The following is a 24,699-nucleotide window of genomic DNA, read 5'->3' on the forward strand; positions in this document are numbered from 1 at the left end:
TCAGCTGGAAAATATTTACAAAGATATTTCAGACATTTGAAGCAAAGATTATCACATCTTTCACACTACTTACATTATTTAGCCCTAATCGCAAGGGACTAGTTTTACCTGGAGACGTCATGTGATTTAGATATTGCGCCTCTATGTCTCCCCGATGACCAATATGAAGCTGGCTGTAACTTAAAAATACTTCAGCACATTTGATATCAAGTCTCTCTTTACATCCACTGGTGAGAGAGTTCATAGCTTTCTTCAGTGATTTGATCCTCTGCCTGACCCATAGTATGGGAATGACAAAGTGATGCAGAAGTACTGCCAGGAATTCCCAGCATAAATAAACCTCTCACAGCAGAAACGGACATATTATGGGGAATATTCTGGACAGCTTTTTTCACTGTGTTGGATTGTTGCAGCAATAATAAAACATATTTGTTGCTGTTGTTAAGGTTTAAAAACCTAAAAAATAACATGAGATATATCAGAGATATAAAGATTAATTAACTTCGGAAACCATGCCATTAATCGCGATTAAATATTTTAATCGGTTGACAGCCCTAATAAATAAATACTGCATAATTAACCCGGATTTTTTTATGTAACTTAAAATACTCAACTACTACAGAAAAGGAGATCGAAAATGTAAAACAAGAAAATAGAAACTGCGTAAAGCAACAAGGCTGAGATCAGTTTTGTAGAACAACCAGAGCACAATTTAATGAATTAACATATCCAGGCCATCTCAACAGTGGCACTTGATAGGGAACAGCTCTCTGTATAGGATGTTTATTGTTTGGGGCTCCCCATCAGGAATTGCACAGCTCTCTCACTCATGTTCCAGCACCCCCACACTGCTGCTTCTTGGTGGTTAATGAGGTCTACTGCTATGATCTGAGCATGGGAAGCGATCGGCTCCACACCTACGCCGCCATTAGGGCTCTGCAATGATCTCGTTGGAAGCATATCAGCCTTCGTCATGCTAACTGACACATGCATGATGCCGCCCACAGGGACAACAAATGTTCGCCAGAGTGGTGGGGGCAACCTACACAGAACACCCTCGTCAGCGCATGTGATGAGGATTTCATCATTATCACTTGATGAGAAGTAAATGTTTGCAGGATTGGAGATGAGAGTAGGCTGTAAATATGTTTCAAACTCCACTGAAACTGGGTCGGCTGCAGTTGTGGAGACATCACCATAGAAGCAAAGAACCACAAATGACATGCAGATTATATAGGGCAATATGAAAAAGCACTGGATCTCTAAGAATTGTGTAGCCTGCCCAAACGTCACAAAATGTTTGTGGGGGAATGATAGTCAGGAGTCGCTCCGTTGGGAGTTGAGCATGCCCCGGCAAAGATTTGTTTTATACATGGACTGTGGCTTAAATCAGTTACAGGCATAACATTTTGACCACTTTCCTAATACTGTGTATGTCTCCCTCGTGTCCTCAAAACAGTTCTGGCTCATCAGAGAATGGACATGGACGCCCTGAGGGTGTCCTGTGGTGTCTGACAACAGGATGTTGTTAGTGGGGACCTTTGGGTCCTATGGCCTTGGGTCCTTGGCTTTTTTTGTGTGTTTTCAGCTGTTCCTACATTGTGGGTTAAGGTTGCAGCCGAGGTTTATCCGTATGCCGAAAACCTTCATTCCCAAGCTACCAAACCGCAGATTGCTAGAGAGCTTGAGGGGGTGCCATATTATTGCACTACAGGAGAACGATGCAGCCATCTTTAGGGTACATTTTTTACTCAAAGCATTTGACCCCAAGTGGCCACAGTATTAGTTATAGCAGACTTAAGTCAATCTAATGTAAATTTCTGCACACCAGACATCCCTACACAGATGTGTTGTCGATTATGATATTAACCACTGTTTTCACTCACTTTCTGCAATGGGTAGTGAAGCTATATGCTTTGTCTTTGCCAAAACTCTGCAGAAAGAAGCCGACATGTGTAAAAGGCCTCATCTCTTCACCTTCGCACTTCCGCCCATGCATTTGCCAATCCTCCTGAGTTTATTTAGCCTCCTTCTTAGCTTCCCTCCACCGCCGCTCTCTCTATCTCTCACCTTCCCCGTGTCCAGACGTGGCTCTCTCCTCTCATCGAGGAGGTACTCAACTCCACAGATGGCACAGACGCTCGACTTCAAAAGCCTCGGGAGCAGGGAAGGGGGAGGAAAGGGGGGAGAGCAGGGCATCCACCACGGCGGCAACGCCCAAGACACACTCGCTCACTCATGGCTGGTTTAAATTAGGTGATCTGCTCAGCGAACAGGCGTCACTGTTTAACACTGTTGCACTCAGACAGCACCCTTATTTACGTGGAAAGATAAGTGAATTGAAATAGTTTAAAATATCACACATTTTGACATAAGCATGTCTAATATCTAACCTCTAATCTCATCCTGAAAAGAATTAATCCCCATTTACAAATGGGAGTAAAGACGTGAGATAAGATACCTAAGGGTTAAATGAAACAAGGTTTCAATACATCTCATAGAATTCCTGAGGTGGCTGGAAATAAATTAGCTTACAGTGAAGTAAATATAAGGCGGTGAACTAAAACACAAACTGTATTTTCTTATTTACAACCTGATTCATTCCCCTCTGGTTCTATAAAATGAGTTCACCATCGCTACCCGAGGAGAGCCGCATGTCACCTTTGTTACATTTTACAGTAAAACAGGTAAGACTAGGCACCACACCGGGAACTGCAGGGGTTTTGTCCTCCGCCCACACGGATCCCTTCTGCAACAAAGACATTTCCTCTGCTGTGGCCCTACTATGACGGCACTCTGGTGTTGTCATGCGATAGAGAAGCCAGATTGTTCTGCCAGCGAGGAGCGCCTCACGCATGTCACCTTTGGCAGCACATGGTAGATAAGAGAATCACTGTCTGCAAACGTATAACTGCCTCAGAAAAGTAGCATCATGCAGGTTCAGTCGTAGAGATATGTGAATGAATTTGCATTCACAGAAGGGAACATACCATATGCCATGAATTAGAGCTTCAGCAATAAATATCTGAACTTAAATCTCTCAGATTTATCATGTCCCACGTCTATATAGAGTTAATCAAGAAATACAAAACCCATCGTGCATCTATCCCGTGAAGGAATGTCTTGGAATTATGTCGACATATAGTTGTCAAAAATGCAAAGCAGCTCAGTACAAGCACAATGCACAAGAACAACGACGTTCTACATCCAAGAACATGCATCTGTCAGATCACTTTCAAGGCGAATTTGCACACAAGCACACTGCTCAGTCCCCATACCAACACCCAGCACTTGGAAAATGACAAAGAAAATGACTGGATTTAACATAACCACTCAATGCCATCGTCGAAACATTAAAAACTAGGGTGGCTAAGAGCGCTCAGCTTATAAAGACATATGCAAATAGGTAACACACTAACAAACCTTGTCGATCAAATGAGATTCAAATACTCACAGCACAGTTGAATATAGTTAGGCAATTCAGATACAATTAACCCAAGATGCTAATAACAAAGATGCAAAGATGCAAATAACAAAATATGCAGCATGAATATGCATTATTCAAGTCGGTAACAGCAAACACAAAAATGCACTGCGGGTAGCACAAATAACAAGGGAAATCTTTCTGGAGAGCATTATTTGAATTGACAAGCTACTGAAAAGCAAACGGCTTCATAGGTTTTAACAAAAAATGATTTCCAACACCACTGACGAATAGCAGAAATCAGCAACTCCAGAAGTCATGAAATTTTGAACACCAATTGCGTCCCAGGCAAGTTCTTCATTTTTTTATTTTTTTATTTTTTTGGTCCCCACACTTCTGTGGTATGCTATGGCTGCGTTGTGTCTACCTGCATGTGTTTTCTTAACACTGAAGTATTACGTCATCACATGAGAATCCACAGGATCACGTGAAAAAAAGTTTCCCAGGATTGTACAAGAAAAGCACTTTTCTGTGCTCACCACAAACTTCACCTTGTAGAGATTGCCACCACCTAAATGCACATCATGGTCACTTCCTCCCACTGTACAAAAGTGAAGCCACAATATTGCAGAAATTGGTGCTGCCATGTTACATTAGTGGCGTTGTTTGAAAAAAAGAGACTGAACTGTAGACACCAGACACCAGACTGAATTGGGCACCATACACATTACAGACTTAACCGTCCCCGTTTTGTGTACGATCACCTTACTTATGTTCTGACCTTAAACCATTCCCATTAACTCTCATTCCTGCTTTGTCTCCGACATCCAGACAGAAATCTTACACTCGCAAAGACAGAAGCCACGGGGTGTTGATTTCCAGAAATGTGTTGCAACCTGACTCAGCGTGTGCTAAGTGCAAGATCAATTTAAAGAAAGGCGTTGAGAGTTTTTTCAAATGAGCAAATATCAGAAAGCAGTTCGGCATTAACTCGCTGGGATTGCTCACGAGGACGACGCTCACGCCAAACCTGCGGGTGGTGTTGCCCTCCTGCCACACCTGCTAACAACTTGACCATTGATTGCTCTGGGAACACCCACCAACAGCTGTCTGTGTTAAGCAAGAACTAAAGAGCTGATATCAAGGAGACACTAAGGAAAGTCTGGCTCTGATCTTCTTGTTTCAAGCCATAGCTTCAGGGGCGTTCAGAGGGCTGATTCTCAGTCAATACCCATCGGCTCTTGAACTCTTTTTGTGTTTTTCTTGATGTCATGTGCAGCATACTTCATTTGTGGTAATCACCTTTAATTGAGAGACTTTAATTTGGTAGTTCTTAATGGCCTCGTTTACAGAGTTTCCTGGATTTCTTTGCTGTTTGCGCTGCAATGTTGGTTTGCCAGTAATAAATATATAAATGTAACAACTTCGCCCTTAGTCACTGATTCATACCACCATACTTGTTGCTTAATTGTTTTATAGGTAAGGTTATCCATATAAAGTTGACTCTCAAAACCCATTGAGAATAACTGACTGTCTTCTAATAGCCAACCAACTGGTTTAGGATTAGGATTAGGGGTTAGGGTTAGGTTCTACAAACACTCAGCTGCAGAAGAGCAGGATTTGCTTCCAGGTCGACAAAACCTACTCAACACACATGCTCCTATGATGGAGCAACTAGTCAATGGTAAGTCTAGACACTGGGGGCTAGAAAACCTTGACCAACCACTTGTATGTCCTCCAAGCCCTAGCTACCACCTCGAGATCCGGTACAGGCTGAGTTAGGCACTATCCAACCTCCAACATCGCCTACTGTTGATGCAGTGCTGGGTTCTCTGAGCACTCGTGTTGCTACTGATCATTCTAGTCAAAGTGGATGCTACGAGCCTACCCCATTTTCCACCTCTGAAGCCGTATTATCTCCTAACTTTGAGTCTTGGCAGTCCCAAACGATTAGCGGTGGTTGTGGGGTAGATGACTGAGGGCCAGAACTTCAACACTGGCCTCAGAGCAGAAGATGGTGACTCAGTAACCTTCCACATAAGGACGTCTTTCAATATCATTCTGAGAATAGATGGCTGCCTCATCATTATGACTCGGCCTACACAACAGAAGGCCATACCAATTACATGAGAGGAGATTCTTTTATAGGATATGTCTCCAAGCAAGATAACCCCTTATTTACCAGTAATACTTAAGGCAAGTCTGTCTATTCGTCTTGGATGGAGATTGTTCCCTCGTCCAGATTCTCTAGAGATGTAAACATAGATAAGAAGGACCAAAAGTCACAAAACCCAGTGGTCCGCACGCAGAGGGTCCAGGATCCCGAGAGAGTCAGTCAACCCAACATTCCTCTTACTTCAAAGTAGTCCAGTCCAGAAATGGCTACATCAGAAAAGAGTGTCTCCTAACCAAAACCAGTTAAATCAGAATATCCTGTGGGCTTAAAGGGTGGTCAAATGTTCAGAGCTGTCAAAGGGCATGCACTGAGCCGACCTGCAGACCCAAAGTTGTAAAGAAACTTAAAAGGGATGGACAATACTAGGCGATCGTTAAGATGAAACTCCTAATAGTCCTTTGGTGCAAATGACATGGACATTGTTGAACTTTTCGAATATCCTGAAAGAATATTCCCCTCAAAGGTGAATCTTCCTCACTCGCAGGCTATGCCTTTCAAAAGAATATAAATATTTTAAATCTAGCTTTCTGTTCGGGCTCTCGATTTCTGCCATCGCTTTATACTTGATTACACACTCTTCAGTGTAGTTTTCGCTTGAGTGGATCGGGCATTTAAAAAAATGAGCATGAGCACAGAAAGCTTGGAGCTGGAAATGCTGAGTGGTGATGAAGTGAGGGAGACTTCCCATCCCTTGTGTCAGACAGACACCGGTGATGTCAGTGTACAGCGATGTGTCCATTTCAAACTCCGCAACTATGAGGCATTTGCACATACAGGTGATTTACCTTGGCACTGAAATCCTTGTTTCCCAAATCCCCTGCAACAAAAAACAAACAAAAACAAAACAGAAATGTAAGCTTAACAAGATTTCGCTTTTTAAACGTATCAAATGACTGGCAGTTTTGAGGCGTCACCTCAATGTATTTTATAACCTGAAGGCATTGACAAACAATTAATTTTATGAAACGTATTCATTGGGATTGTCTACAAACTTGATCACACCTATGCTGTTAATCTAAACATTAAACTCCGCACAGTAATGAATGAAATATAGTTTTTTAAAAGCACACATATGCATGGCTCAAACTTACCATATGAAGTCGGTGCAGTGGCTGCAGAAGGTCGGCTGCTTGAAAAATCTTGCAGTAAACTTGTGGTTCTTCACTTCGTGAACGTTTTTCTGTCGCAAAGCCCCCTTGCGAGCGAATCGGTTCCCGACCCCTGCAGAGTCGTTATAATGTAAAAGATGATCAGCCATAACGAAGATAAAAAAGATATATATATATTTAATTGTTATTTATGTATTTATTTGTTTATTTTTGTGAGGTCCTAGTCTCTTCGCAGCCCCTGACAAGCGGTAGGGCTTGTTTATTTCTCTCTTTTCTGGCTGGCTCCTGACGGACCGCACGCCTCCCCTCTGCCCGGGCCACAGCTGAGCGCTTCTTTTTCATTCAAAGTGACGTCAGATACGAACGCCTTCATGGACCCTGGGAATATTTACCTTCGATTTTTCGCTCACGATTTCACAGAGGAGTTTTAGCTTTTCACAAACGCTGCTCTGCCAGGCTCCTGATGTTATTGTATGATGTGTCATTAGACATCCGAATGAGCAATTTAAATTCAGTTGACCTCCTCATAACAGATCAGTGAAAGATGAAACTTTTAGTCACGGTTATCTTATGATGTGAGTGAGTTTTCCAAAAGCATCTTTGGCAAAGAATCCACACTGATCTATCACAACTTGCCCTTTCAGTCTGATCAGTTTGGAGGTCCGTGTTCTTCCACAGCAAACCTTTAATTGACTATAGGTTGGAGACAGTGATTCATGACTTTTAGTGACATTTTATGAAAAATGCAATCTTTGCAGCTGCTAGTCGTAGTAGTTGCAAACACAATACAATTCAATAACACCACAAGCAACAGCCTCCAAAGTGAATTGCTAGTTGAATAAACTCCCCCCTCTCACACATACACAAATGTTTTGCCAATTGAGTGTATAGTTTGTGTTTTATTAAAGTTTAAAATTTGATTAAATTGGCTCAACCCTTCCGCCCTGGCTGGCCATGAGACATTTAAATTTAATCATGATACTATGAGTGAAGGATGGAAATAAAAACATCATATATCTGTGAAATGAACTTTGCAAACAATCAATAAGCACTAAACTCCGAGAACAAAAGCCTGTCACCAAATGCCAATTTAGTCTGGTCTGTTTAGATCTTTGTTGACAGTTGTTGACACTTGTTTAACCACAAACTCGTAAAAGGCTGCTGTTTGGAGACAGCGATTCTTGACTGGGTTTTCAATTAATTAATAAACCTTACTTTTTTTTGGAAAGAAAGTAGCTTGTAATTTCACTGACTGGTGGTCGTTGTAGTACACGAACACTGCAAAAACCATGCATACGAGGAACACTTGAAGGTGACACGTCCATCCACCAGTTGCCGACCGTGCCTCAATCTGCAGGTGTTGTACGCCATCGTGTGGACATATAATCCACTGCAGGCTTTGGCCAAAGCGGAGGCTCACTCCTGGTGACGTCTACACTTGATGTGACTTGAAGGACGTTTTTAGTTAAATCAGTGAATAGTGAATAAACCTGCAAGTCCAGTTGCTTTTATTCAACGCCTTTTGGATTTCGGTGACCTGGATGACTGGGAACCTTCACAGGCATCAATGAAGAAATGGCTAAAGAATCTCCAAGCTTAGACCTGGACTTAGAGTTATACAGACTTTAATGATCCACAAGGGGGAATTGCTTGGTCACAGTATAGCTTAGCTGCTCATAAAAAGCACACGTAAAAATAGAGATAAAATAAAATATAAGCATTACCTAGCAAAATAAAATAGAAAATGTTGTAAGCAAAATATGAACAGAATTATCATTATGAGCAAATTTACAAAAATAATGGGCAAAACAGTGTCCAAGGTGATCCGGTTGTTTTGACTGTTGCATTAGCAGCGGTAATTAAATCAGTTGGAGAATAGTAGAAAATAGTTAGAAAGTAAAGATGGATGAAACTTGGACAAAAGAATGGTAAACAAATGAATATATCCTGAAAAATCATTGTCCACATAAGTATTTTACAAATAAATTAATAAATAAATTAATAAAATATCAAACAACAGAAACATTTTTGTGTTTAGTTCAATCCAGTTTAACAACACCACAAACAACCTGAAAATCTGAATGTTAAAACCTTTCTTATGCTGTTTCAACATTAACCCTTTATGGGGCAGGCAAACATATTTGGTAACTTCGACACACATGATAAATTGGTGCCTTGATGGTGTCCTAAAGTTGTCTAATGTGATAATGTGTATAGCCTCCCTGATTGTGTTCAACATTTATTTATTTTTTCAAATTAGGAGAGGGATGACATCATTTAAGAGGCCTCTTAATTTTTTGAAACATGTAAAGCAAGAACAAATGTGTTTCAGTTTTTGGTGTGAAATTATGGAATGGACTATAAACTGAAGTTATGTTGTTGTATCTTAGTTTGCAAAAGAAAACCCTGAAATGTAAGGTAATTGAAGATTATAAGGAAAGGAAATAGAGTTTGAAGTGATATAACTCGGACGTTTTTTGAAAGGTCTTTTTTGGTCAATAATTGAGATGCTATACTGTGTAACTGAATTATGGAAAGTGAAAATAATAACCAAAATAATAACAATAATAATAATAATAATACTAGAGTTGAACTTTCATTAAGGGGAATTTCGTGAAGGACTGAAGGACCTTCGACTTTATTAGTGTCATTAAAGTGTATTTGTTTTCACTCGTCCACCTAATAAACTGGCCAGTGAATTCTCATCGACTTTCACCGTTGGTTTCCTGAACGACGGGTTTCTATGGCAACGGGAGGAGACGCTGCGAGTCAGTCAGCGGAACACGGAAGTGACGTAGCATGGGGGAGCTAAAGTTTTGAACAGTTTTGAGCGGTGAAATCACTGCTAAGGTGAGTCTTTTTGGACCGTATTTTACACTTTCACGCTTGTGTTGGCATGCTACTGGTTTATTTGTGAAAGCCGTGAGCCATACGCTGGGCTGCCTTAGCTCGGCTAACGTCAGCAACAACGTCAAAGCACATCGCAAGCTCTCAACTAGCTAGTCCCGAGCTAGTTTACAGCGCTGCCTCTAGCTACGATGCAAACAAACATTGGTCATTTCAGTAAATCAGCTTGCTACTACCTGGACCGACGTTTGTCTTCAGGACTGCCTGTATTGTTGGTGACATAAATTCAACAAGATGATGGAAACGTTCCTCGGAGAGTTAACGTTAAATCCATATTGACCTGGTCAGGGAGGCCGACTGACTTCTTCATTTTAAATCCTCCCTTAAAACGCATTTTTACTCTTTGGCTTTTAACTCAGTTTGAGGTGTTGGTTCTTATTGTTTTTATTGTTTGATTGTTTTATGACTTTAATATTGTTTTATCAGTCCTCTTGTCTGTGTACAGCACTTTGGCTTCTTATTTTTATTGTTTGATTGTTTTATAATTTTAATCTTGTTTTATCTGCCCTCATGTCTGTGTACAACACTTTGGCCAGCCGTGTTGCTTTTAAATTGCTTCATAAATAAAGACTGATTGATTGATGATAACGTTTCTGTAGAATTGTTGTCTGATCATCCCTGATGTGCATCTGCGCCACATCCCAAATGTGCTCTACTGGACCGAGATCAAACTAATTGCTGAGATGGTTTTCACTGTGTGAGTTAGCTTTGTGTTTTTCTGCTTGAAGTAAGGGATGGACATAGTCGGCAACAATGCTCAGGTAGGCTGAGGCATTTAAACATTTGGTAGCAAGGGGATCAAAGTGTCCACCGCACCATTACATCACCAGAAATGCTGATTCAAGGCAGGATCAACATGCTTTCCTGTTCGTAGCTGACGGGAGTGGCGCTTGGTGTTCGGTTGTAACAAGTGGTTATTTGATTTGCTGTTGCCTTCAAACCGGATGGCAGTTATCTGGCACCAGCAAGGCCTTTTCATTTAGGGAACTGCTGCTCACGGGATCGTTTGCCTTTTTTCCAGACCACTCTCTAGACCAGTCACCAAGCCCCATTTAAAGTCGCTTAAACCACCTTTCTTTCCATTCTGATACTCGGTTTGAACTTCAGCAGATCATCTTTGCCATGTTTATGCAAATTGCTGTCACGGGATTGGCCTGTTAGATAGCGTTATGAGCATGAGTGTGGTCAGTGAAGGTATGTCTCCGTTGTCATGTCAACTGTAACCGTTGCTTTTTAGCATATATATATATATGCGGTCTTATGTCTTATTATTCTCATCATTATTATTTTTATTTGCATATTCTGTTTATTTATTCATCCCCTCAGGTCACCATGAGCCAGCATGAGGACTCGTGGGAGAAGCTGGAGACTGAGTTTGATCATTTACTACTGGACATAAAACCATATCTCCTTAAAAACCCAAACAAGACCGGTGAGATTTAACAGTAATGTAGATCATTTACAAGCAGGCTCAGGTTTGCATTTTTTTTGTGTGTGCCATGCCTGTACCACAAACTAATAATAAAAACAATAATGACCCCTGTCCTGATTCTCGCAGAGCGGCAGCTTTGTGCCGCATGGATAAAGAAGCTGTGTGACCCAGTCACGCACGGGCCGGGTTTCACGGGTCGTAAGAATCGCAACATGTACGCCCGTTTGATGCTTCACATGCTCAGAAGACGGGTTCTGGAGGAGCCTTTCATCAGCAAGCCGGAGCCAGGAAGCCTCAAGACGCTCCCTACCTACATGGTGAGAAACGCTGCTTCAGCCGCTCACCTGTATTGTGTTACTGCCACGTGGTTTCATCCTGTTAGATTCAATAGATTAGATTTCGGCTTTATTGCTTTCACATTTTGTGCTTGCAAAAATCTAAAGAGAAGTTCAGATATGAGCAGGTGCAAAATTAAGCTAATAACAGAATCTAAACTATGACGTTTGCATAAATACCATATAAGAGTGTGTATTTTTTAGGGCAATACAGGATACACACCTACAGTATGTTGCTAAAATGGGGTTGTCAAAATTATCGAAGCATGTCTGTACAACACAAAACAATTTGATTGTGCTGCAAACCGCAGCTTCTGGGAAGATGCTGAGCTTCATGTGCCGTCATCTTGGGCTATTTGTAATGATATTTTATAATGCTGTCATAGTCAAGTTTACTAAGCACACCCAAGTTATAGCTTTAGTTCAATGCGGTTGTAACTCCAAGTATCATTGCACGAGACTGAATAAACAGGCAACTAGTAACTAACCAATATGATTTTCATTCATTTATGAATTTTAATTTCTAGTCCATTTACTTTGACGAGCCGCTGGTCAGTCGGGCTGCTGAGCACAGCAATAGAGCTCTGCTGGAGTGGGCGACAGGAGAGCTGGGCGGCTACACCGACAATAGTTTGAGCTTGGAGCTGCTGAAGGACAGACCCAGCTCCACACCCACTGCAGCTCACTACAGGTACTTTGCGGCCGTAAGCAATTGCTAATATATACGCACGTCCTGACGTCAAAGCATGAAGAGGACGATCCAACATCAGTCCTCACCTTAATAATATTAAGATTTCTCAATGTTGCAGAGAAGATTTACATAAATGCTAAGATGACCACATCAAAATGATAGCAGACAAAATAGAAGATAGTGTGCATCGTGGTGGTCTATACACCTGAAAGACTCCTGAGGAAAAGTAATAAAAGAATAATAAATAATCACAGTGAATGAAACAAATAAAACATGGATACAGAGACAGGTACACTAATGCCTCTTGAATACTACTTAACTGTTTCTGAAAAGGGTTTTTGTAAATGATCAGTTGTACTGATAATGTGATAATGTGCGATCGGCACTTTAGACAACTGTTGCATTAAGATGGCAAGCTGCTTCTTTGCAAAATAACGAGCTCCTCTTATATTGTCTAAATTTGAAAAACTGAAACGGATTTGAACATGCAGTGTAATGTAAACCCTTATTCTTAGTGGAAAGATACATAACACAATAAAACTTTCTATTAAATTCTTATTAAAGTAAGAGGTTGTGGCCCCCTATTTTTTTTTTCTGTAATGCATATCATAAGATGGTGTTATGCTCTCGCACAAACAGAGACTGCTGAAAAGAGCACCCTGCCCGTGTTCCAGCTGGCGACCTCGCTTCCCTGATGAGAAGACTTTTTGCCTGATATAGAAGATGCTGCACATAATGCATAAGATATTTATCCAAGCGTTCTGCTTTAAAGGTCTTCCGCCGCGCTGAGAACGTCGAACTCAGCTGTGAAGATGGATACACGCAGCTTTCGTGACTGATTGCTCATCGTATTTGCTCGGCAGCGCGATCCGAAAAAGCCAAAAGCATTGCCAAGTTCTTGCATCAGTCGGCATGAGCTGTCCATTTGGATTTTTTCAACCAGAAATACTTCAAAACATGAGAGGCAGCGGAACATCTCATATTCTCTATATATCCTTCTGTTCCTCTCCGCCTTCCGCTTTCCTCGGTTGTTGAACTTGAGGTGTAACCCCTGCAGAGGAGAGGGGAAAGCAGGCTTGGTATCTCATTAGTGTGTTTTTCTGTTTCTTAAATGGTTTGGTTTTCTCTTTCCTGTTTCAACATGAGCCAAGTGCCCTAAAAAATACAAATGTGCACTTTGGGCAGTGACCGTAGGAATGGCGTTTTGGATACGAGTGGCTGATATGAGGTAGGGCGCCAGGGCTCGTCCTAAGAGATAAGAGAGAGCTAAGAGCTTGGATTAGAGTTGTTTCTCCTTTGCCTCAAAAAAGGGGCCAGTGGAGGTGGTTTAGGTATCTGGTGGGGATGGTTTAAGTATCTGGTGGGGATGCCTCCTGGCTCCCTCCCTTTGGAGGTTACCTGTTCACAGCCAACCAGAAGGAGACCCAAAGTAGACCCGAAGGTAGACCTGGAAATCGCTGGAGGGGTCATATGTCTCAACTGGCCTGGGATCGCCTAGGAATCCCACAAGGAAGAGCTGTGTTGCTGGGGACAGGGATGTCTGGAATTCCTGCTAAATCTCTTGCTACAGTGACCCAACCTTGGATAAAGATGAAAATGAATGTATGGATGGACGGATGGATTGAATTTTGAATCGTGGCTACTCATTAAAACAGCTCATGCCACTTAGGTCACCACTTGTGTGTGAATACATAGCTCCTATAATCACCAGTCATTCCTCAGGGCTTGTCAAATGGATAAATTCATATACTCAGACAGGCTCAGTGATGCTATATTTGATTCAAAGTTTACCATCAGGCTGGTGGACGGCGATGCAGTAGTTGGCATTGTCACAGATTGTGGGCAGCTTGAAGACATCAGCTGGCCATAGCTTCTTCTGTGTGTCATTTGTGTCTTCATGGGTTTCCCTAGGATGCTCTGGTGATCTCCCACTGTCCAACAGCGACCAAGTTAACCGTTGACTGTCTACGTAATCTCTCTAATTGGGGACCTGGTGACCTGTTGCCGTAGTGACTTTACTTAACATGACGTGATCAGATAAATTAGTGTAGCTATTTTCAGTAAGGCTAAGCCTAGGGGGTGTACCGTATTGTCAGATCGGGATATAACGACAAAAGACGATTAGATCACAGGCCACCGTCAGAAAATAAGTCCTGAGGAGTCTCTTTTAAGTGTCCGTCCCGTTTAGATGAGATTAAATGGCAGCGTTTGATCACCGTGAGTCAGGTGATGGCCAGGGCTTCTTATGCTTGTGAATCAGTCAGTCACACTTCAACTGCCGCCGTGCAAAGACAAAGTTGGGATGATTTTCTGTGCGGAAATATGTGTGACATCATCGTCATCTAACTTAATTAGGCAGAAAGTCCCCGATCGAATTCCAGCAGGCTTTCCTCTGTAGCCGTGGTGTTCCTAATTTAGCCACAAGATAGAGCCACTGCTTTGTCTATAGCTCCAGCTCAGACAGAGGAATGTTGTGGGAAAGCGAAGACAGTGTGCGACTGTCAGATCAGCTTCAGTGATCAGCTCACGTGTCTGCTCCGTCTTATTTTGTTTTGCTTCGCGTTCAGCGAAGGTGATGATACTACTGCCACTAACGCTCATCCACTCCAGCCTCAAGTCTCCTTTTTACCTTTCCCCCGACTTCTATCTTCCTGTCTGCATCTCATCCACATATGAAAACTCTTAACCCCTTTACCTTCCTCTACTTTTCTCTCTTGGTAAGTGTGACAATAACGTTGCCGTAGCCGTTGCAGGGGTCAGTTGTTGATGGTGTTAAAGCCTCCCCCTCTCACTCAGAAGCCTGAACGGTTTACGCTGATCTTACTTCCAGGTGGTGCTGGGTTATGGTGGAAGAGTGAGCCAGGGCACAGGGATGCATGTGTCTCCAGATTAGACTTGACCTTTCCTGAGGGTGCCCGAGACTGGGGGCCGAGGCCTACTGCCTCTGCACCTGGAGGTCAGGCCTGGGGTATGGATGTCGGGCCGCTTTAATCATCCGAGCCGCAGCTTCTAAGGCTCTACATGGTGTTCTCATTTTCCTCAGTGTGTGTGTGTGTGTGTGTGTGTTTGTGTAGCTCTGGCCTGACTTGCCACTGCTTTGATCTCTGGTCCTTAGACTCCAGACACATCTGATTCAATTATCTTCATCCACCTGTTGACTTAGAGGCCCAAAATTGCAAAGGTTGGCCCCTTTACCCAAGTGCATGTTTTGTGTGTGTGTGTGCGCACACACATAGGTGAAGGACTCTCAGGGTACTCAAAAGCTTTAGTATTTCGAATGTCTCAGAATAATTCGTAACAAATAAGTGAGACAACTTTAAAACTCACTGTAACTGACGCTGTCATCGTGCTAATGTGCGTTCAGGATGTGTCATCCAGTGAATGATTTCCTGGTGAATCTGCTTCACAATGCAATAATAATTATAGAAGTACAGTTATAAGTTGCACTGAACATGGACATGTCTATTACTGATACATTACTGATACAGTTACCCTGCGTGAGTTCGGCTTCATTTAAGTCTTGTTGAGATCAAGGTGCCGTTCACGAGAGACCATATCGGAATAACAAACTCATTTAGCCAATTAAATGAAGATAGCATCTTAACATCTCATAAAGCCATCGTTGTCGGCAACTTCACAAAGAACCAGGCATGTAGGGAACTTAGCGGTAATTGCACCGTCCTTGAAATCGAGCCTGCCTCTCTGTGAAATAGGTTTCACGGCAGAATACGTCTAGTTTCCTCGAGTTTCTCCCTCGCAAGATGTATTTGCTGATATTCAGTTCGAACTGCACACGTGGCTGCGTGCACAGACAGTGTTCCTCTCACATATTCTGCACTTTATTTTCCAAAAGATGAGGCTGCCCGTGACAAATAAGGTTCAAATTTCTCAATACGGGGGGAAGATACGAATGCCCGCGGGCTCCGAGCAGAGAGCGTGAAACAGTGCCCTCTAGAATACAATGTGATGTGTTTGGGAGATGACAGCGGTTCTTTTTTCTTCACTATTTTCCCTCCATCTGCCTCGGTTCTCCAACATCATCATTCAATTAGCGTCAGCGGGCTGATAATGCCTTGTGGGCCTGCGCTTAATGAGATTGTTAGCTCAGTTATGCCTTTGTGTGTGGCGAAGCCGGAGCACGGTACGTGAAGACTGTGCGCTTGGCTGCGTGCGTGTCAGACGCATAAGCAGTTGTGACCAGCAACGTCAACGCTTGTCGGGAGCACGATCAGAGGCGTTGATCAATGCGTATGACTGCGAAGATATGTTACAAGGCATAGAGTGATGCCCTGCGTCGCCGTGTATGGAAATAAGCCGATGCATAGCGGGGATGTTTATTGTTAACATGGGATGAAATGCTGACCACAAACCGCGCAACAAGTACCAGATGTGGATCTGTGTAAACGGCAGTGCAGGCTGCCTATGTAAGCACATTCATATACAAAGAGGAAGAGCAGACTCCTAGAGATGCTCACAGATATACTGTAGGTTGACCTCTCTTATTTCTGTGTTCCAGGAGAAAGCTGTACGACGAGACGAGCCAATCGCAACCCATGTCCTGTAGTCCGCTCAGAGATTCACCCAGACAAGACGCAAGGATGGTTAGTTGACCATACTTCTGACTTTCAGCCTCACCTCTAGACTGGCATACTTCAAGGAATACTTGAAGCCATTACCCCATGAACACAGAGAACAACGCCAACGGCCTTCTGATTAGTTTGCTGACCACCAACCAGGTCCCTAACTTTTGTCAGCTTCCTGTGTAGCTGTTGCTAGCAAACATTAGCGATGCATGTGCGGTGTCCATTCCCATAGAAAAATGTTGACAGCACCTCTCATTACCACCACATTTACAAGCTAAACCGTCTATGCTGTAGCTCCCAAAATAGTCAAGGAGTGTGCTTGTGTGAGCCAACGTATAGTTCATTGGTACGAGAATTATTTCCGCTCACACTCAGCCTTTACACAAAGCCTTGAAGTCTCGGTGCGATACGGAGACCGTGACACTCATTCACAGATGCTAAATGAAATATTTACTCCGTTTGTTCGAGGGTGAGGCGCTGCTACATTTTAATCAGATTCTCATTCAGTCCAGGGCCATTCCATTCGGCGATTTCTTTGAGCGCCGCGCAGCTCCACTGAGGCACACCCAAGGTCCACACTCCACCAGATCCTAATCAAATTCAACAACATCTCTCCTTTCGCCGTCGCTTTCTCAATTTTATTAGATACTTCCCCCTTTCTCAACCCTGCTGCCCGACCACAACTTGAGTAAATTATCTTCTATCAACATAACCCCAGGAAACACTCGGATTATTCATATAAAGCAAATCCAGAGCCCGGTTGAAGAAAGGAAGAAGAATGACAGGCAGTGTAGCTGCACATGCCCCTCTTTTTGGAATTTACTGCGTTACGGAAATTATGTTGAACTGCCAAACATCTGGAGTGCTGCATGTGATAGAGAGAAGAGTATGAGTGTAAGAAAGGATGGAGAGATGTAGATAGCAGGAGAGTGTAGTGCTGCCAGTATGGGAGGTCAACAGATGTGGGCGTACTGTATATCTGTAAACTCTTAAAGAACCCTTTTGTTGTTGCCAAGAGAGGAATTATATTGTGTCAGCAGGCAGCGATAACCTCCACCACTGCCTCCTCTTTGCTTCCTCAGGCCAAACTGCCAATCAAAACTCCTTTAGTAATTATTTTAGAATTCCCTCCTGCAATTTATGTTACTCTCCTCGTAACTTCCATTTAGTTTTACTGTTGGTGCCTTCTCTATTCCCTACTCAGGTGAATGGGGGGCTGAAGGCAGATACGTCTCTCTATGACAGCGACCTGGAGGCTCGTCTCAACAGCTGGAACATGGGGGTGAGTCCAGGGGCATGCCTTGAGCTTCTCGGGTACAGCATCTGCCGTCAAACAGCGAATCGCTGTAGTGAAGGTGGCTCGTGAGTAAATCCACGTCAATATCTGAAGGATCCTGGGTCGGCCTTATTCGTTGCACCGACCTATGGCTTCTTGAGACTGCCTCCTATTTCCTGCATCCTCAGCTGCATGAACACTGACTTCTCGGTTTCCCTTTTCTGCTTGCTTGTCACCTCTGACACACTTACACAACGAGATGAGCAGCGCCGGCAAAGCTGGGTGATGTCATCAGCTATTGCAAAAACTGACTGTAAGATAAACGCTGAGAGTACTTGGCCTTTAAAAAAAAAACACTTCTAACGCTTGCCGAGTAAGTACTACTCCTAAGCAGCCCCAAAGGTTTCTGCCCCCTTGAGGACGTTCTTGCTGTGGCAACGTGACTTTTTTTTTTTTTTTTTCTTTTGAAACTTCTTCCTCCCAATCTCCTTCTCGCTTTCAGTACTAGGTTAATCTGTGGAATCAGCAGACGTGAGGCCACGCAATGTTCTGTTCTCCTCTGTGCTGAAACATTGCTTGGCAACACTCCCCCAAGCCTTTCATATCAACAGATGTTCCTTTACACAAACACGCACACACAAATCCCCTCAAGTTTGCAGAAGTTTTATAGCCGCGCTGCTTCAAAGTGCCCGACTCCTACGAAATTTTGTTATAGCCAAGTGTTACTCCACGTGGATGATCTTCAGCTTGTCTTCAGATGTTTTGAAGACGTCCGAATATGTTTGTTGGTCATTTCACCTCTAATGTAATGAAAGCAGTGTACAGTAGTCACTATTGTGACCACAGTGATTGCTTCAGACTAAGGCATATAAAGCCTCAGTCAGCTGGACCGCCATCTGTTTCAGCTTTCTGTTTGTTTGTTAGTTTGTTTGTGCTTGTGTGTTCAAGCGAGTAGTTGTATTTTTAATAGGAGTTTAATAGAGCCAGGAACAACATAAAAACATAAAAAATCGTGCACCTGACTAGAACAAATTGCGTAAATGCCTAACCTATTTCTGTCAAACAGTACAGTGATCAATAGCAGCCACTATCATTCGGTTGTCTGTTGTGTGCAGATACATTGGTAAACTCAAGTCCTAGCCCTAGCCCTAGCCCTAGCCCTAACCCTAGCCCTAGCCCTAGCCCTAACCCTAACCCTAGCCCTAGCCCTAGCCCTAGCCCTAACCCTAACCCTAACCCTAACCCTAGCCCTAGCCCTAACCCTAGCCCTAGCCCTAGCTCTACTGTACATGTTACCATGTTTTGGCAGTATATCACAGCACTTCCTCCTGCTTGCACTTCCTTTTCCTTGCACTTCCCCTTCCTTGCCTCATGGGCCATCTGATGACTCGCTGCGTATTTACATAAAAAGAAACCCCGTACTTGTTTTTGGCCTATGCAACACCTCAAAGAGTACCGATTTATTTATCACCTTTTTAGACATTGCTGCATGTGAGCAGCACTTTGAGCAGACATCACAAATTCTCTGCGCCGACTGTGTTAGTGGTCTTCCCGTGTTTCTTTCTTTCTGCGTGTGCTGTAGTCAAGATAGATGTTTTCTTTTCTTGAGGGCAGTGTGTCAGGTAACAAACCTGACCTGTTTTTACCTGCATGCAAACTTTGCAGAGCAACCTTTATCTATTGCACCTTTCTCTAACTCACCCCGAAGCAACAGATTGTGACTTTATCCTCAGAGTGGAGCTGCAACTATTTTAGTCTGAAGCTCTAAGCTTCTCGCGGGTTCTGTTCTCTCCTCTCCCCTTCGCCGTGCATTATTTGTGTGGGTTGTGCCACCTGCAACATTAAATCTTGCGATTGCATTTTCAGCCAATTAATCTATTCATTATTTTTCAGATTGACAGACTGTTGAGTCTGTTGTCGAGTAGTCATTTAACTATTTGGTTAGCTGCTCAATAATAAACAGAATCCAGTTCGTATTCAGCCATGATCGCCAATGAATGAAGCATCCTTTTCATGACACTATGAAGCAGAAGTTCATATTTATTCAGTGTAAATCCACTAAGGAAACACATCGCTTACATATACTGCCCTTAATTACCAAAGACAGAGTAGATAGTGTATAATTTAACTTCATTATTTGTCACTGATGGGTAACTTGGAGTGTAGTATTGATATGCAAAAATAAAACTGCTCACAGTACCTGATGGCTAAGGGACACCCTATCTTGGACAACAGCTTACACATTTCGGAGCGCTTTCTGAGCAACAAAGTCCTCCACTTACAGGTGTCTGATTATTAACAGAACTACGTTGTCGTAGTTTTAGTTAGTTAGAACTGAAGAAGCTACTTTGATGAGTGGCAAAACGCCTTAAAGAAACCCTGACTAGTCCATTTGCTTTTATTTGAGCTTGGGCTTTGGATATACCAGGACCTGGATGACATTTTTTGTTACCATTCCTGGCAATGGGATCCGCTGCACTTTGTGTTGGATGTAAATATCGCAACGCTTCATTGTATCCCACATAAATTGGCATATTTTCACGGCGGAGCTGTTGCAGCCCCAATTAAATCCCTTCTTTTTTTAAAAACACGTAATGAGTTCCACATTTGTCTCTGCCAACTCTTCCCCCCTTGCGCTCCGACCTACGCCGGAGAGATTAGCTCCAGAACTGTTTACCGGGCGTCATTGCTGTCAGCTGTACCACTTTGAAAAGCTGTGATCCCACTGCTAGTTGTCAGCCCCTACAGACAGCCCGAGTGCATCAGAGAGAGACAATGTATGATCATGTGAGTTCATAGGAAACTAATGGGGTCATAAACACTTGTCAGTGTCACAGTCAGCGAGCTGCGCTGAGGTAATGCCGCAAAGTCACATGGACTGTGACCTGCTTAACTTCAGGTGGTTCTGCAGTCTCTTGTGTTTCATATTGTAATCAAAGAACATGTTGCGGCAGTGTTTGGGAAGGATGTATACACATTTGTCTCCATCACATGGTAAACGGCCTGGGTATAGCTTACATATTAGTGGTGCCTGGGTGTTGACAAAAGGGGCAGAAAAGAGGAGCTGAGTGGAAACAGAGCAGGCCTCCCACATAAAGCCTTGAAGTAGCCCGTGTCTTTCTAAACAGACAAGAGTTGACGGAAGAAAGTCCGGCCACAGCAATGCGCTTTTGATGTGCTTCCCACATTGTTTATGGTAAACTTGGGGCGGAGCGTAGATTCCACGGCTTTGTTAGGAGTTAAAAAAGAGTCTGAAGTTTTTCTGTTTACTTGCAGATTGAGAGCCCCAGGTATTTGCGAGAGAAGCCAGTTCCCCTGTCCCCAGTAAGTTTTGTAGTGGGTCCTTCGTCATCTATTTATTGTTGCAGATGTGCTTGATGTTCCCATCACCTAACCTCACACATTTGTCATCGTAGATTTTCAAGTCAAGTTATGGGAAGAACAGCACCTTGGCCGATGATCCGAGCCTGCAGCTGGTGCAGAGCAAAGAGGTATGCACTGTAATGGAAGCTGTACCTGAAAACGTCTTTGTTAGATAATTCCAAAATCTTCAGGAACTCCAGTCGTTGTCGCTGATGTCACCTATTTGCATGTTCAAACGCAGTTGCTGGTATTTAAGAGCCTGTCCTTCATATACATCCGGAGGCCCTAGCTTTTGTATCTAAAGAAGTGTTGTACACACTCTGAAGTCAAAGCTCCCCAGACTGTTTATGGCATTCGACTCCCCTTCAGCCGCGCACAAACATCCACGCACATGGTTTGTGTTTTTGAAATGGCCAAGCCCTCTGAGAAGACAAAGATACCGCTGGCTCTCAGTAATGACAGGTTTTTTTTTTCCTGCTCTTTGTGAATATAAGCCGAAAATCATATTCTGAAAGTACTCTTTGAAGTCCCCCCCACTCCTTCCCATCTCTCCCAAACCGCTAATCGTTCCTCCCGCCATCCACCTTTAACGCATTGTTAAATAGATAACTGAGCATGACTTCCCTGTAATGGCCATTGCTTTTCATGGCCGCTCCACTCAGTTAAATTTGCTTCACGCAGAGAGCCGGGAAAAATGTGAGAAAGGACACGTGCGTGCAACATTGTTGACCTCTCATAACGAGGATCTGTTTGTCATTGCTAACAGGATTTACATGTATAGTACCTGTGGGCTGCCTGAATCTAGCAAATAGCATGATGACATTAAGGCAACGTCTTATGCTGTTTGATCCCACTTCACACTAGTCGACCGGCTTCTCCGAGCTGTGGTGGGAATATAAATGTGTCTATCGGGAACCAACTCACACACCGACACAGAATGAAAATTATTTTGCTAATATATTTTAATAGCTACACATTCCAGATTTATTCCAAATACCCCAACAAAGTTTTTGTTGATTAATTAATTGTGATTAAACTGGTTTGTTGTTGGTGAAATTTGGTGAACAAAATACCGTAACTCGCAAACTCAACTTCGGATTTAAGCTAGACTTCTGCATCACATCAAACCGTGAGGTCCGTGAAGGTTCCGTAAACTCATTTCCTCTTCCACGTTCCTCGGTGGCTGAACATGCAGAGAAAAAATCTCCCAGCTGCTGCCTCCCACACACCAGCTACTCCTTAATATGCCTCCTTAACAATGTTATTACGATGGTGTGCTAATACAGGGCATCAGCATCCCACGGTGCCTTAACACAACGTCATGTTGCCTCTAGCATGTAGACCTGCTGACTTTATTTACCTCGTGCAGACCTCATATTAACATGCGCCCTGAGTTGAACACACCTAAAACACATTGAGATGCTAAGCAGCGCTTGATATTATGAAGGCATAGCTTTTTTTTTGGGACTATTAAGTAGTTAATTGGTAGTATTTGTAGAGTGAAATCCTCATTATCTCCCAATTGTCCCTCAGTCGCGCCATGTTAGCCATACGGGACGACATAATTCACATGTTGTGCAGGTATATAAAATTACCTTAGATTGTAAGCGAACGAACCGACATCAAAGTGCATTTTTCAGCGACAAATCATTTACCAGCGTAGTCAATGCGATCAACTCTCACATTGCTGAAAGGACCTTTTGAGTCTTCCGAACGGGAAGCATTTTGACTCATTTGTCCGACAAATTTAGTCGTCTCTGCCCCGGTGTTGGCGAGGGCACGGGCAGATCGCCGCCCTTCAGCATTGGAGGTTAGTGTGCGCAGTCATCTGCTGTTCTGTGCTGTGTTCAGCCAATATAAAATCAATTTCCGGTCCGCCCGGGCTGACTTCCGTAATGACTTTCCGCCACTCGAGTTGCACCTGTTACTTCAGTTCAGCGACTGAACTACGACAAAATGCAGCAGCTCAATCTGTTTTCCCGGGACGTCCCACGGCGAGGTAAGTGGCTCGTTCGTACGCTCAATTTCGCATTGATTGAAAAAGCGTACAGGTTTTATGAATGCGGATATTTCTCTTGGTGTGTACTTTTGTGGGTACGCTATCTGTCATTAAAGCCACGCCGTCCTTTATATATGAAGCCCTCAGACTTTCTTTTAGAGATCGCGTGTTCGCGCTGTCTTCAAACCACCCCCTTGGTACCTGACTCGAGGGGTTGTTGGCAGCATGCGCAGCATAGCAGATGAGCGTGTTAGTGTCGAGCAGTCACACTAATGGTCACAAGCCCCTGACTGGGGATCAGACCCCGTTGCTTTCTGATGCCGTAATGATGCCGTCTCTCTAATCTTAGGATCCTTTGGGACGGAGCTTAAGCGCTCAGCCTGTGACTTACAGGGCCGTGGTCTGACTTATCTGATCACTTTTCAAAGCTTAAGAAAGTAACCTAGTAAGTCTCAGTAGTTTAAAGGGGACAAGTTCAGTAGTTGGCTTTCAAGATGGGGCTTCAGGCTTCGGAGACATGAGGGACCCACTGTGTTCCGTAATGATAAAGTTATTATTTCAAGCATTTCTGTCCTCCGTCTTTGATTCTCGCGTATTTGATGGTGTCATTCTCGCATTTTTTTTTTTTATTTTTTTTTAGTAATATTCTGTTTATTTATACTGTGCGCAGACCTACTCCTTTTGAAAGAGTATGTTGTTGTTTTTTTTTTCACACGTCAGAAATTTCAGCCAAAAATTCTTTATCCAGACTCACCATCTGAGCAGACTACAGCGAATTAACTGTTTGTCAAAAGTGTGGAAACGGCATCTAGCTGCTCCTCAGTAGATAGCGCAACGCCGCATACCGACTATCCTTGAGCATCTGTGTTTACTGAGGATGAAAGATGCACCGGGACGTTGTATATCTCAGACGAGATGAAGGAAATTCACAAAGCCAGCTTTGCTTTCGCGAAGCCCAAACAGTTAGCAGACAATTTATGAACACATCCCCCTGAGGAAAGAAGGCCTTGACCCCATGCTGGATTTGAGACCAGGGAAAGAAAAAAAAAAAAAAAAAGCCGTTCTACTCATACCCCTTCTCTTTCTGCCTTCTCTCTCTCCACGTCTTGCTTCCTTTCAAGAGCGAAGTGTCAAAAAACATGGCATCTTACAGCGCTCACTAGAACTCTGAAGAAGAGAAACAGGGAAAAAGCTGTACCACCCAGTTGGGCTGATTGAAGGCGTCTCAGAAGCCTTAGGTGTACGACGTTCCTCCTCCTCCTTCCTTCTCTGACACCTTTATAAACAAGTTTCAGACACCCCTGATCTAGTTTGACAAACTTTCTCCAAAGAGCATTTGAAGACAGGGATGAGAAAGTGGCACCCCCACATGTGCTTTTTCTTTGCCGGGGGACGGGGGCAGGG

The 24,699-nt window shown here is 43.3% G+C and overlaps 2 protein-coding genes across 3 annotated transcripts in view; one reads left to right on the forward strand and one right to left on the reverse strand.

Annotated features, from left to right (window-relative positions):
- prkcab (protein kinase C, alpha, b) overlaps window positions 1-7,015 on the reverse strand; it is an 87,718-nt gene extending 80,703 nt beyond the window's left edge. For both annotated transcript variants that reach the window (XM_047572048.1, XM_047572047.1), the window contains exons 1-2: window positions 6,692-7,015; window positions 6,386-6,417 (exon numbers count right to left, since the gene is read on the reverse strand). In XM_047572048.1, the coding sequence (XP_047428004.1) occupies window positions 6,386-6,417; window positions 6,692-6,858 (199 nt within the window). In that variant the 5' untranslated portion in view covers window positions 6,859-7,015. The remainder of the gene's footprint in view (window positions 1-6,385; window positions 6,418-6,691) is intronic.
- A 2,456-nt stretch (window positions 7,016-9,471) lies between these two features.
- The window catches only part of LOC124997775 (centrosomal protein of 112 kDa-like), a 116,387-nt gene continuing 101,159 nt past the window's right edge, over window positions 9,472-24,699 (forward strand). Inside the window, 8 exon segments of the mRNA XM_047571756.1 lie at window positions 9,472-9,559; window positions 10,943-11,048; window positions 11,175-11,365; window positions 11,911-12,074; window positions 16,591-16,675; window positions 17,862-17,939; window positions 21,210-21,257; window positions 21,350-21,424. Of these exon segments, the coding sequence (XP_047427712.1) occupies window positions 10,949-11,048; window positions 11,175-11,365; window positions 11,911-12,074; window positions 16,591-16,675; window positions 17,862-17,939; window positions 21,210-21,257; window positions 21,350-21,424 (741 nt within the window). The 5' untranslated portion in view covers window positions 9,472-9,559; window positions 10,943-10,948.

The sequence above is a fragment of the Mugil cephalus genome, chromosome 20, assembly GCF_022458985.1.
Source record: "Mugil cephalus isolate CIBA_MC_2020 chromosome 20, CIBA_Mcephalus_1.1, whole genome shotgun sequence".
NCBI classification, from domain to species: Eukaryota; Metazoa; Chordata; class Actinopteri; order Mugiliformes; family Mugilidae; genus Mugil; species Mugil cephalus.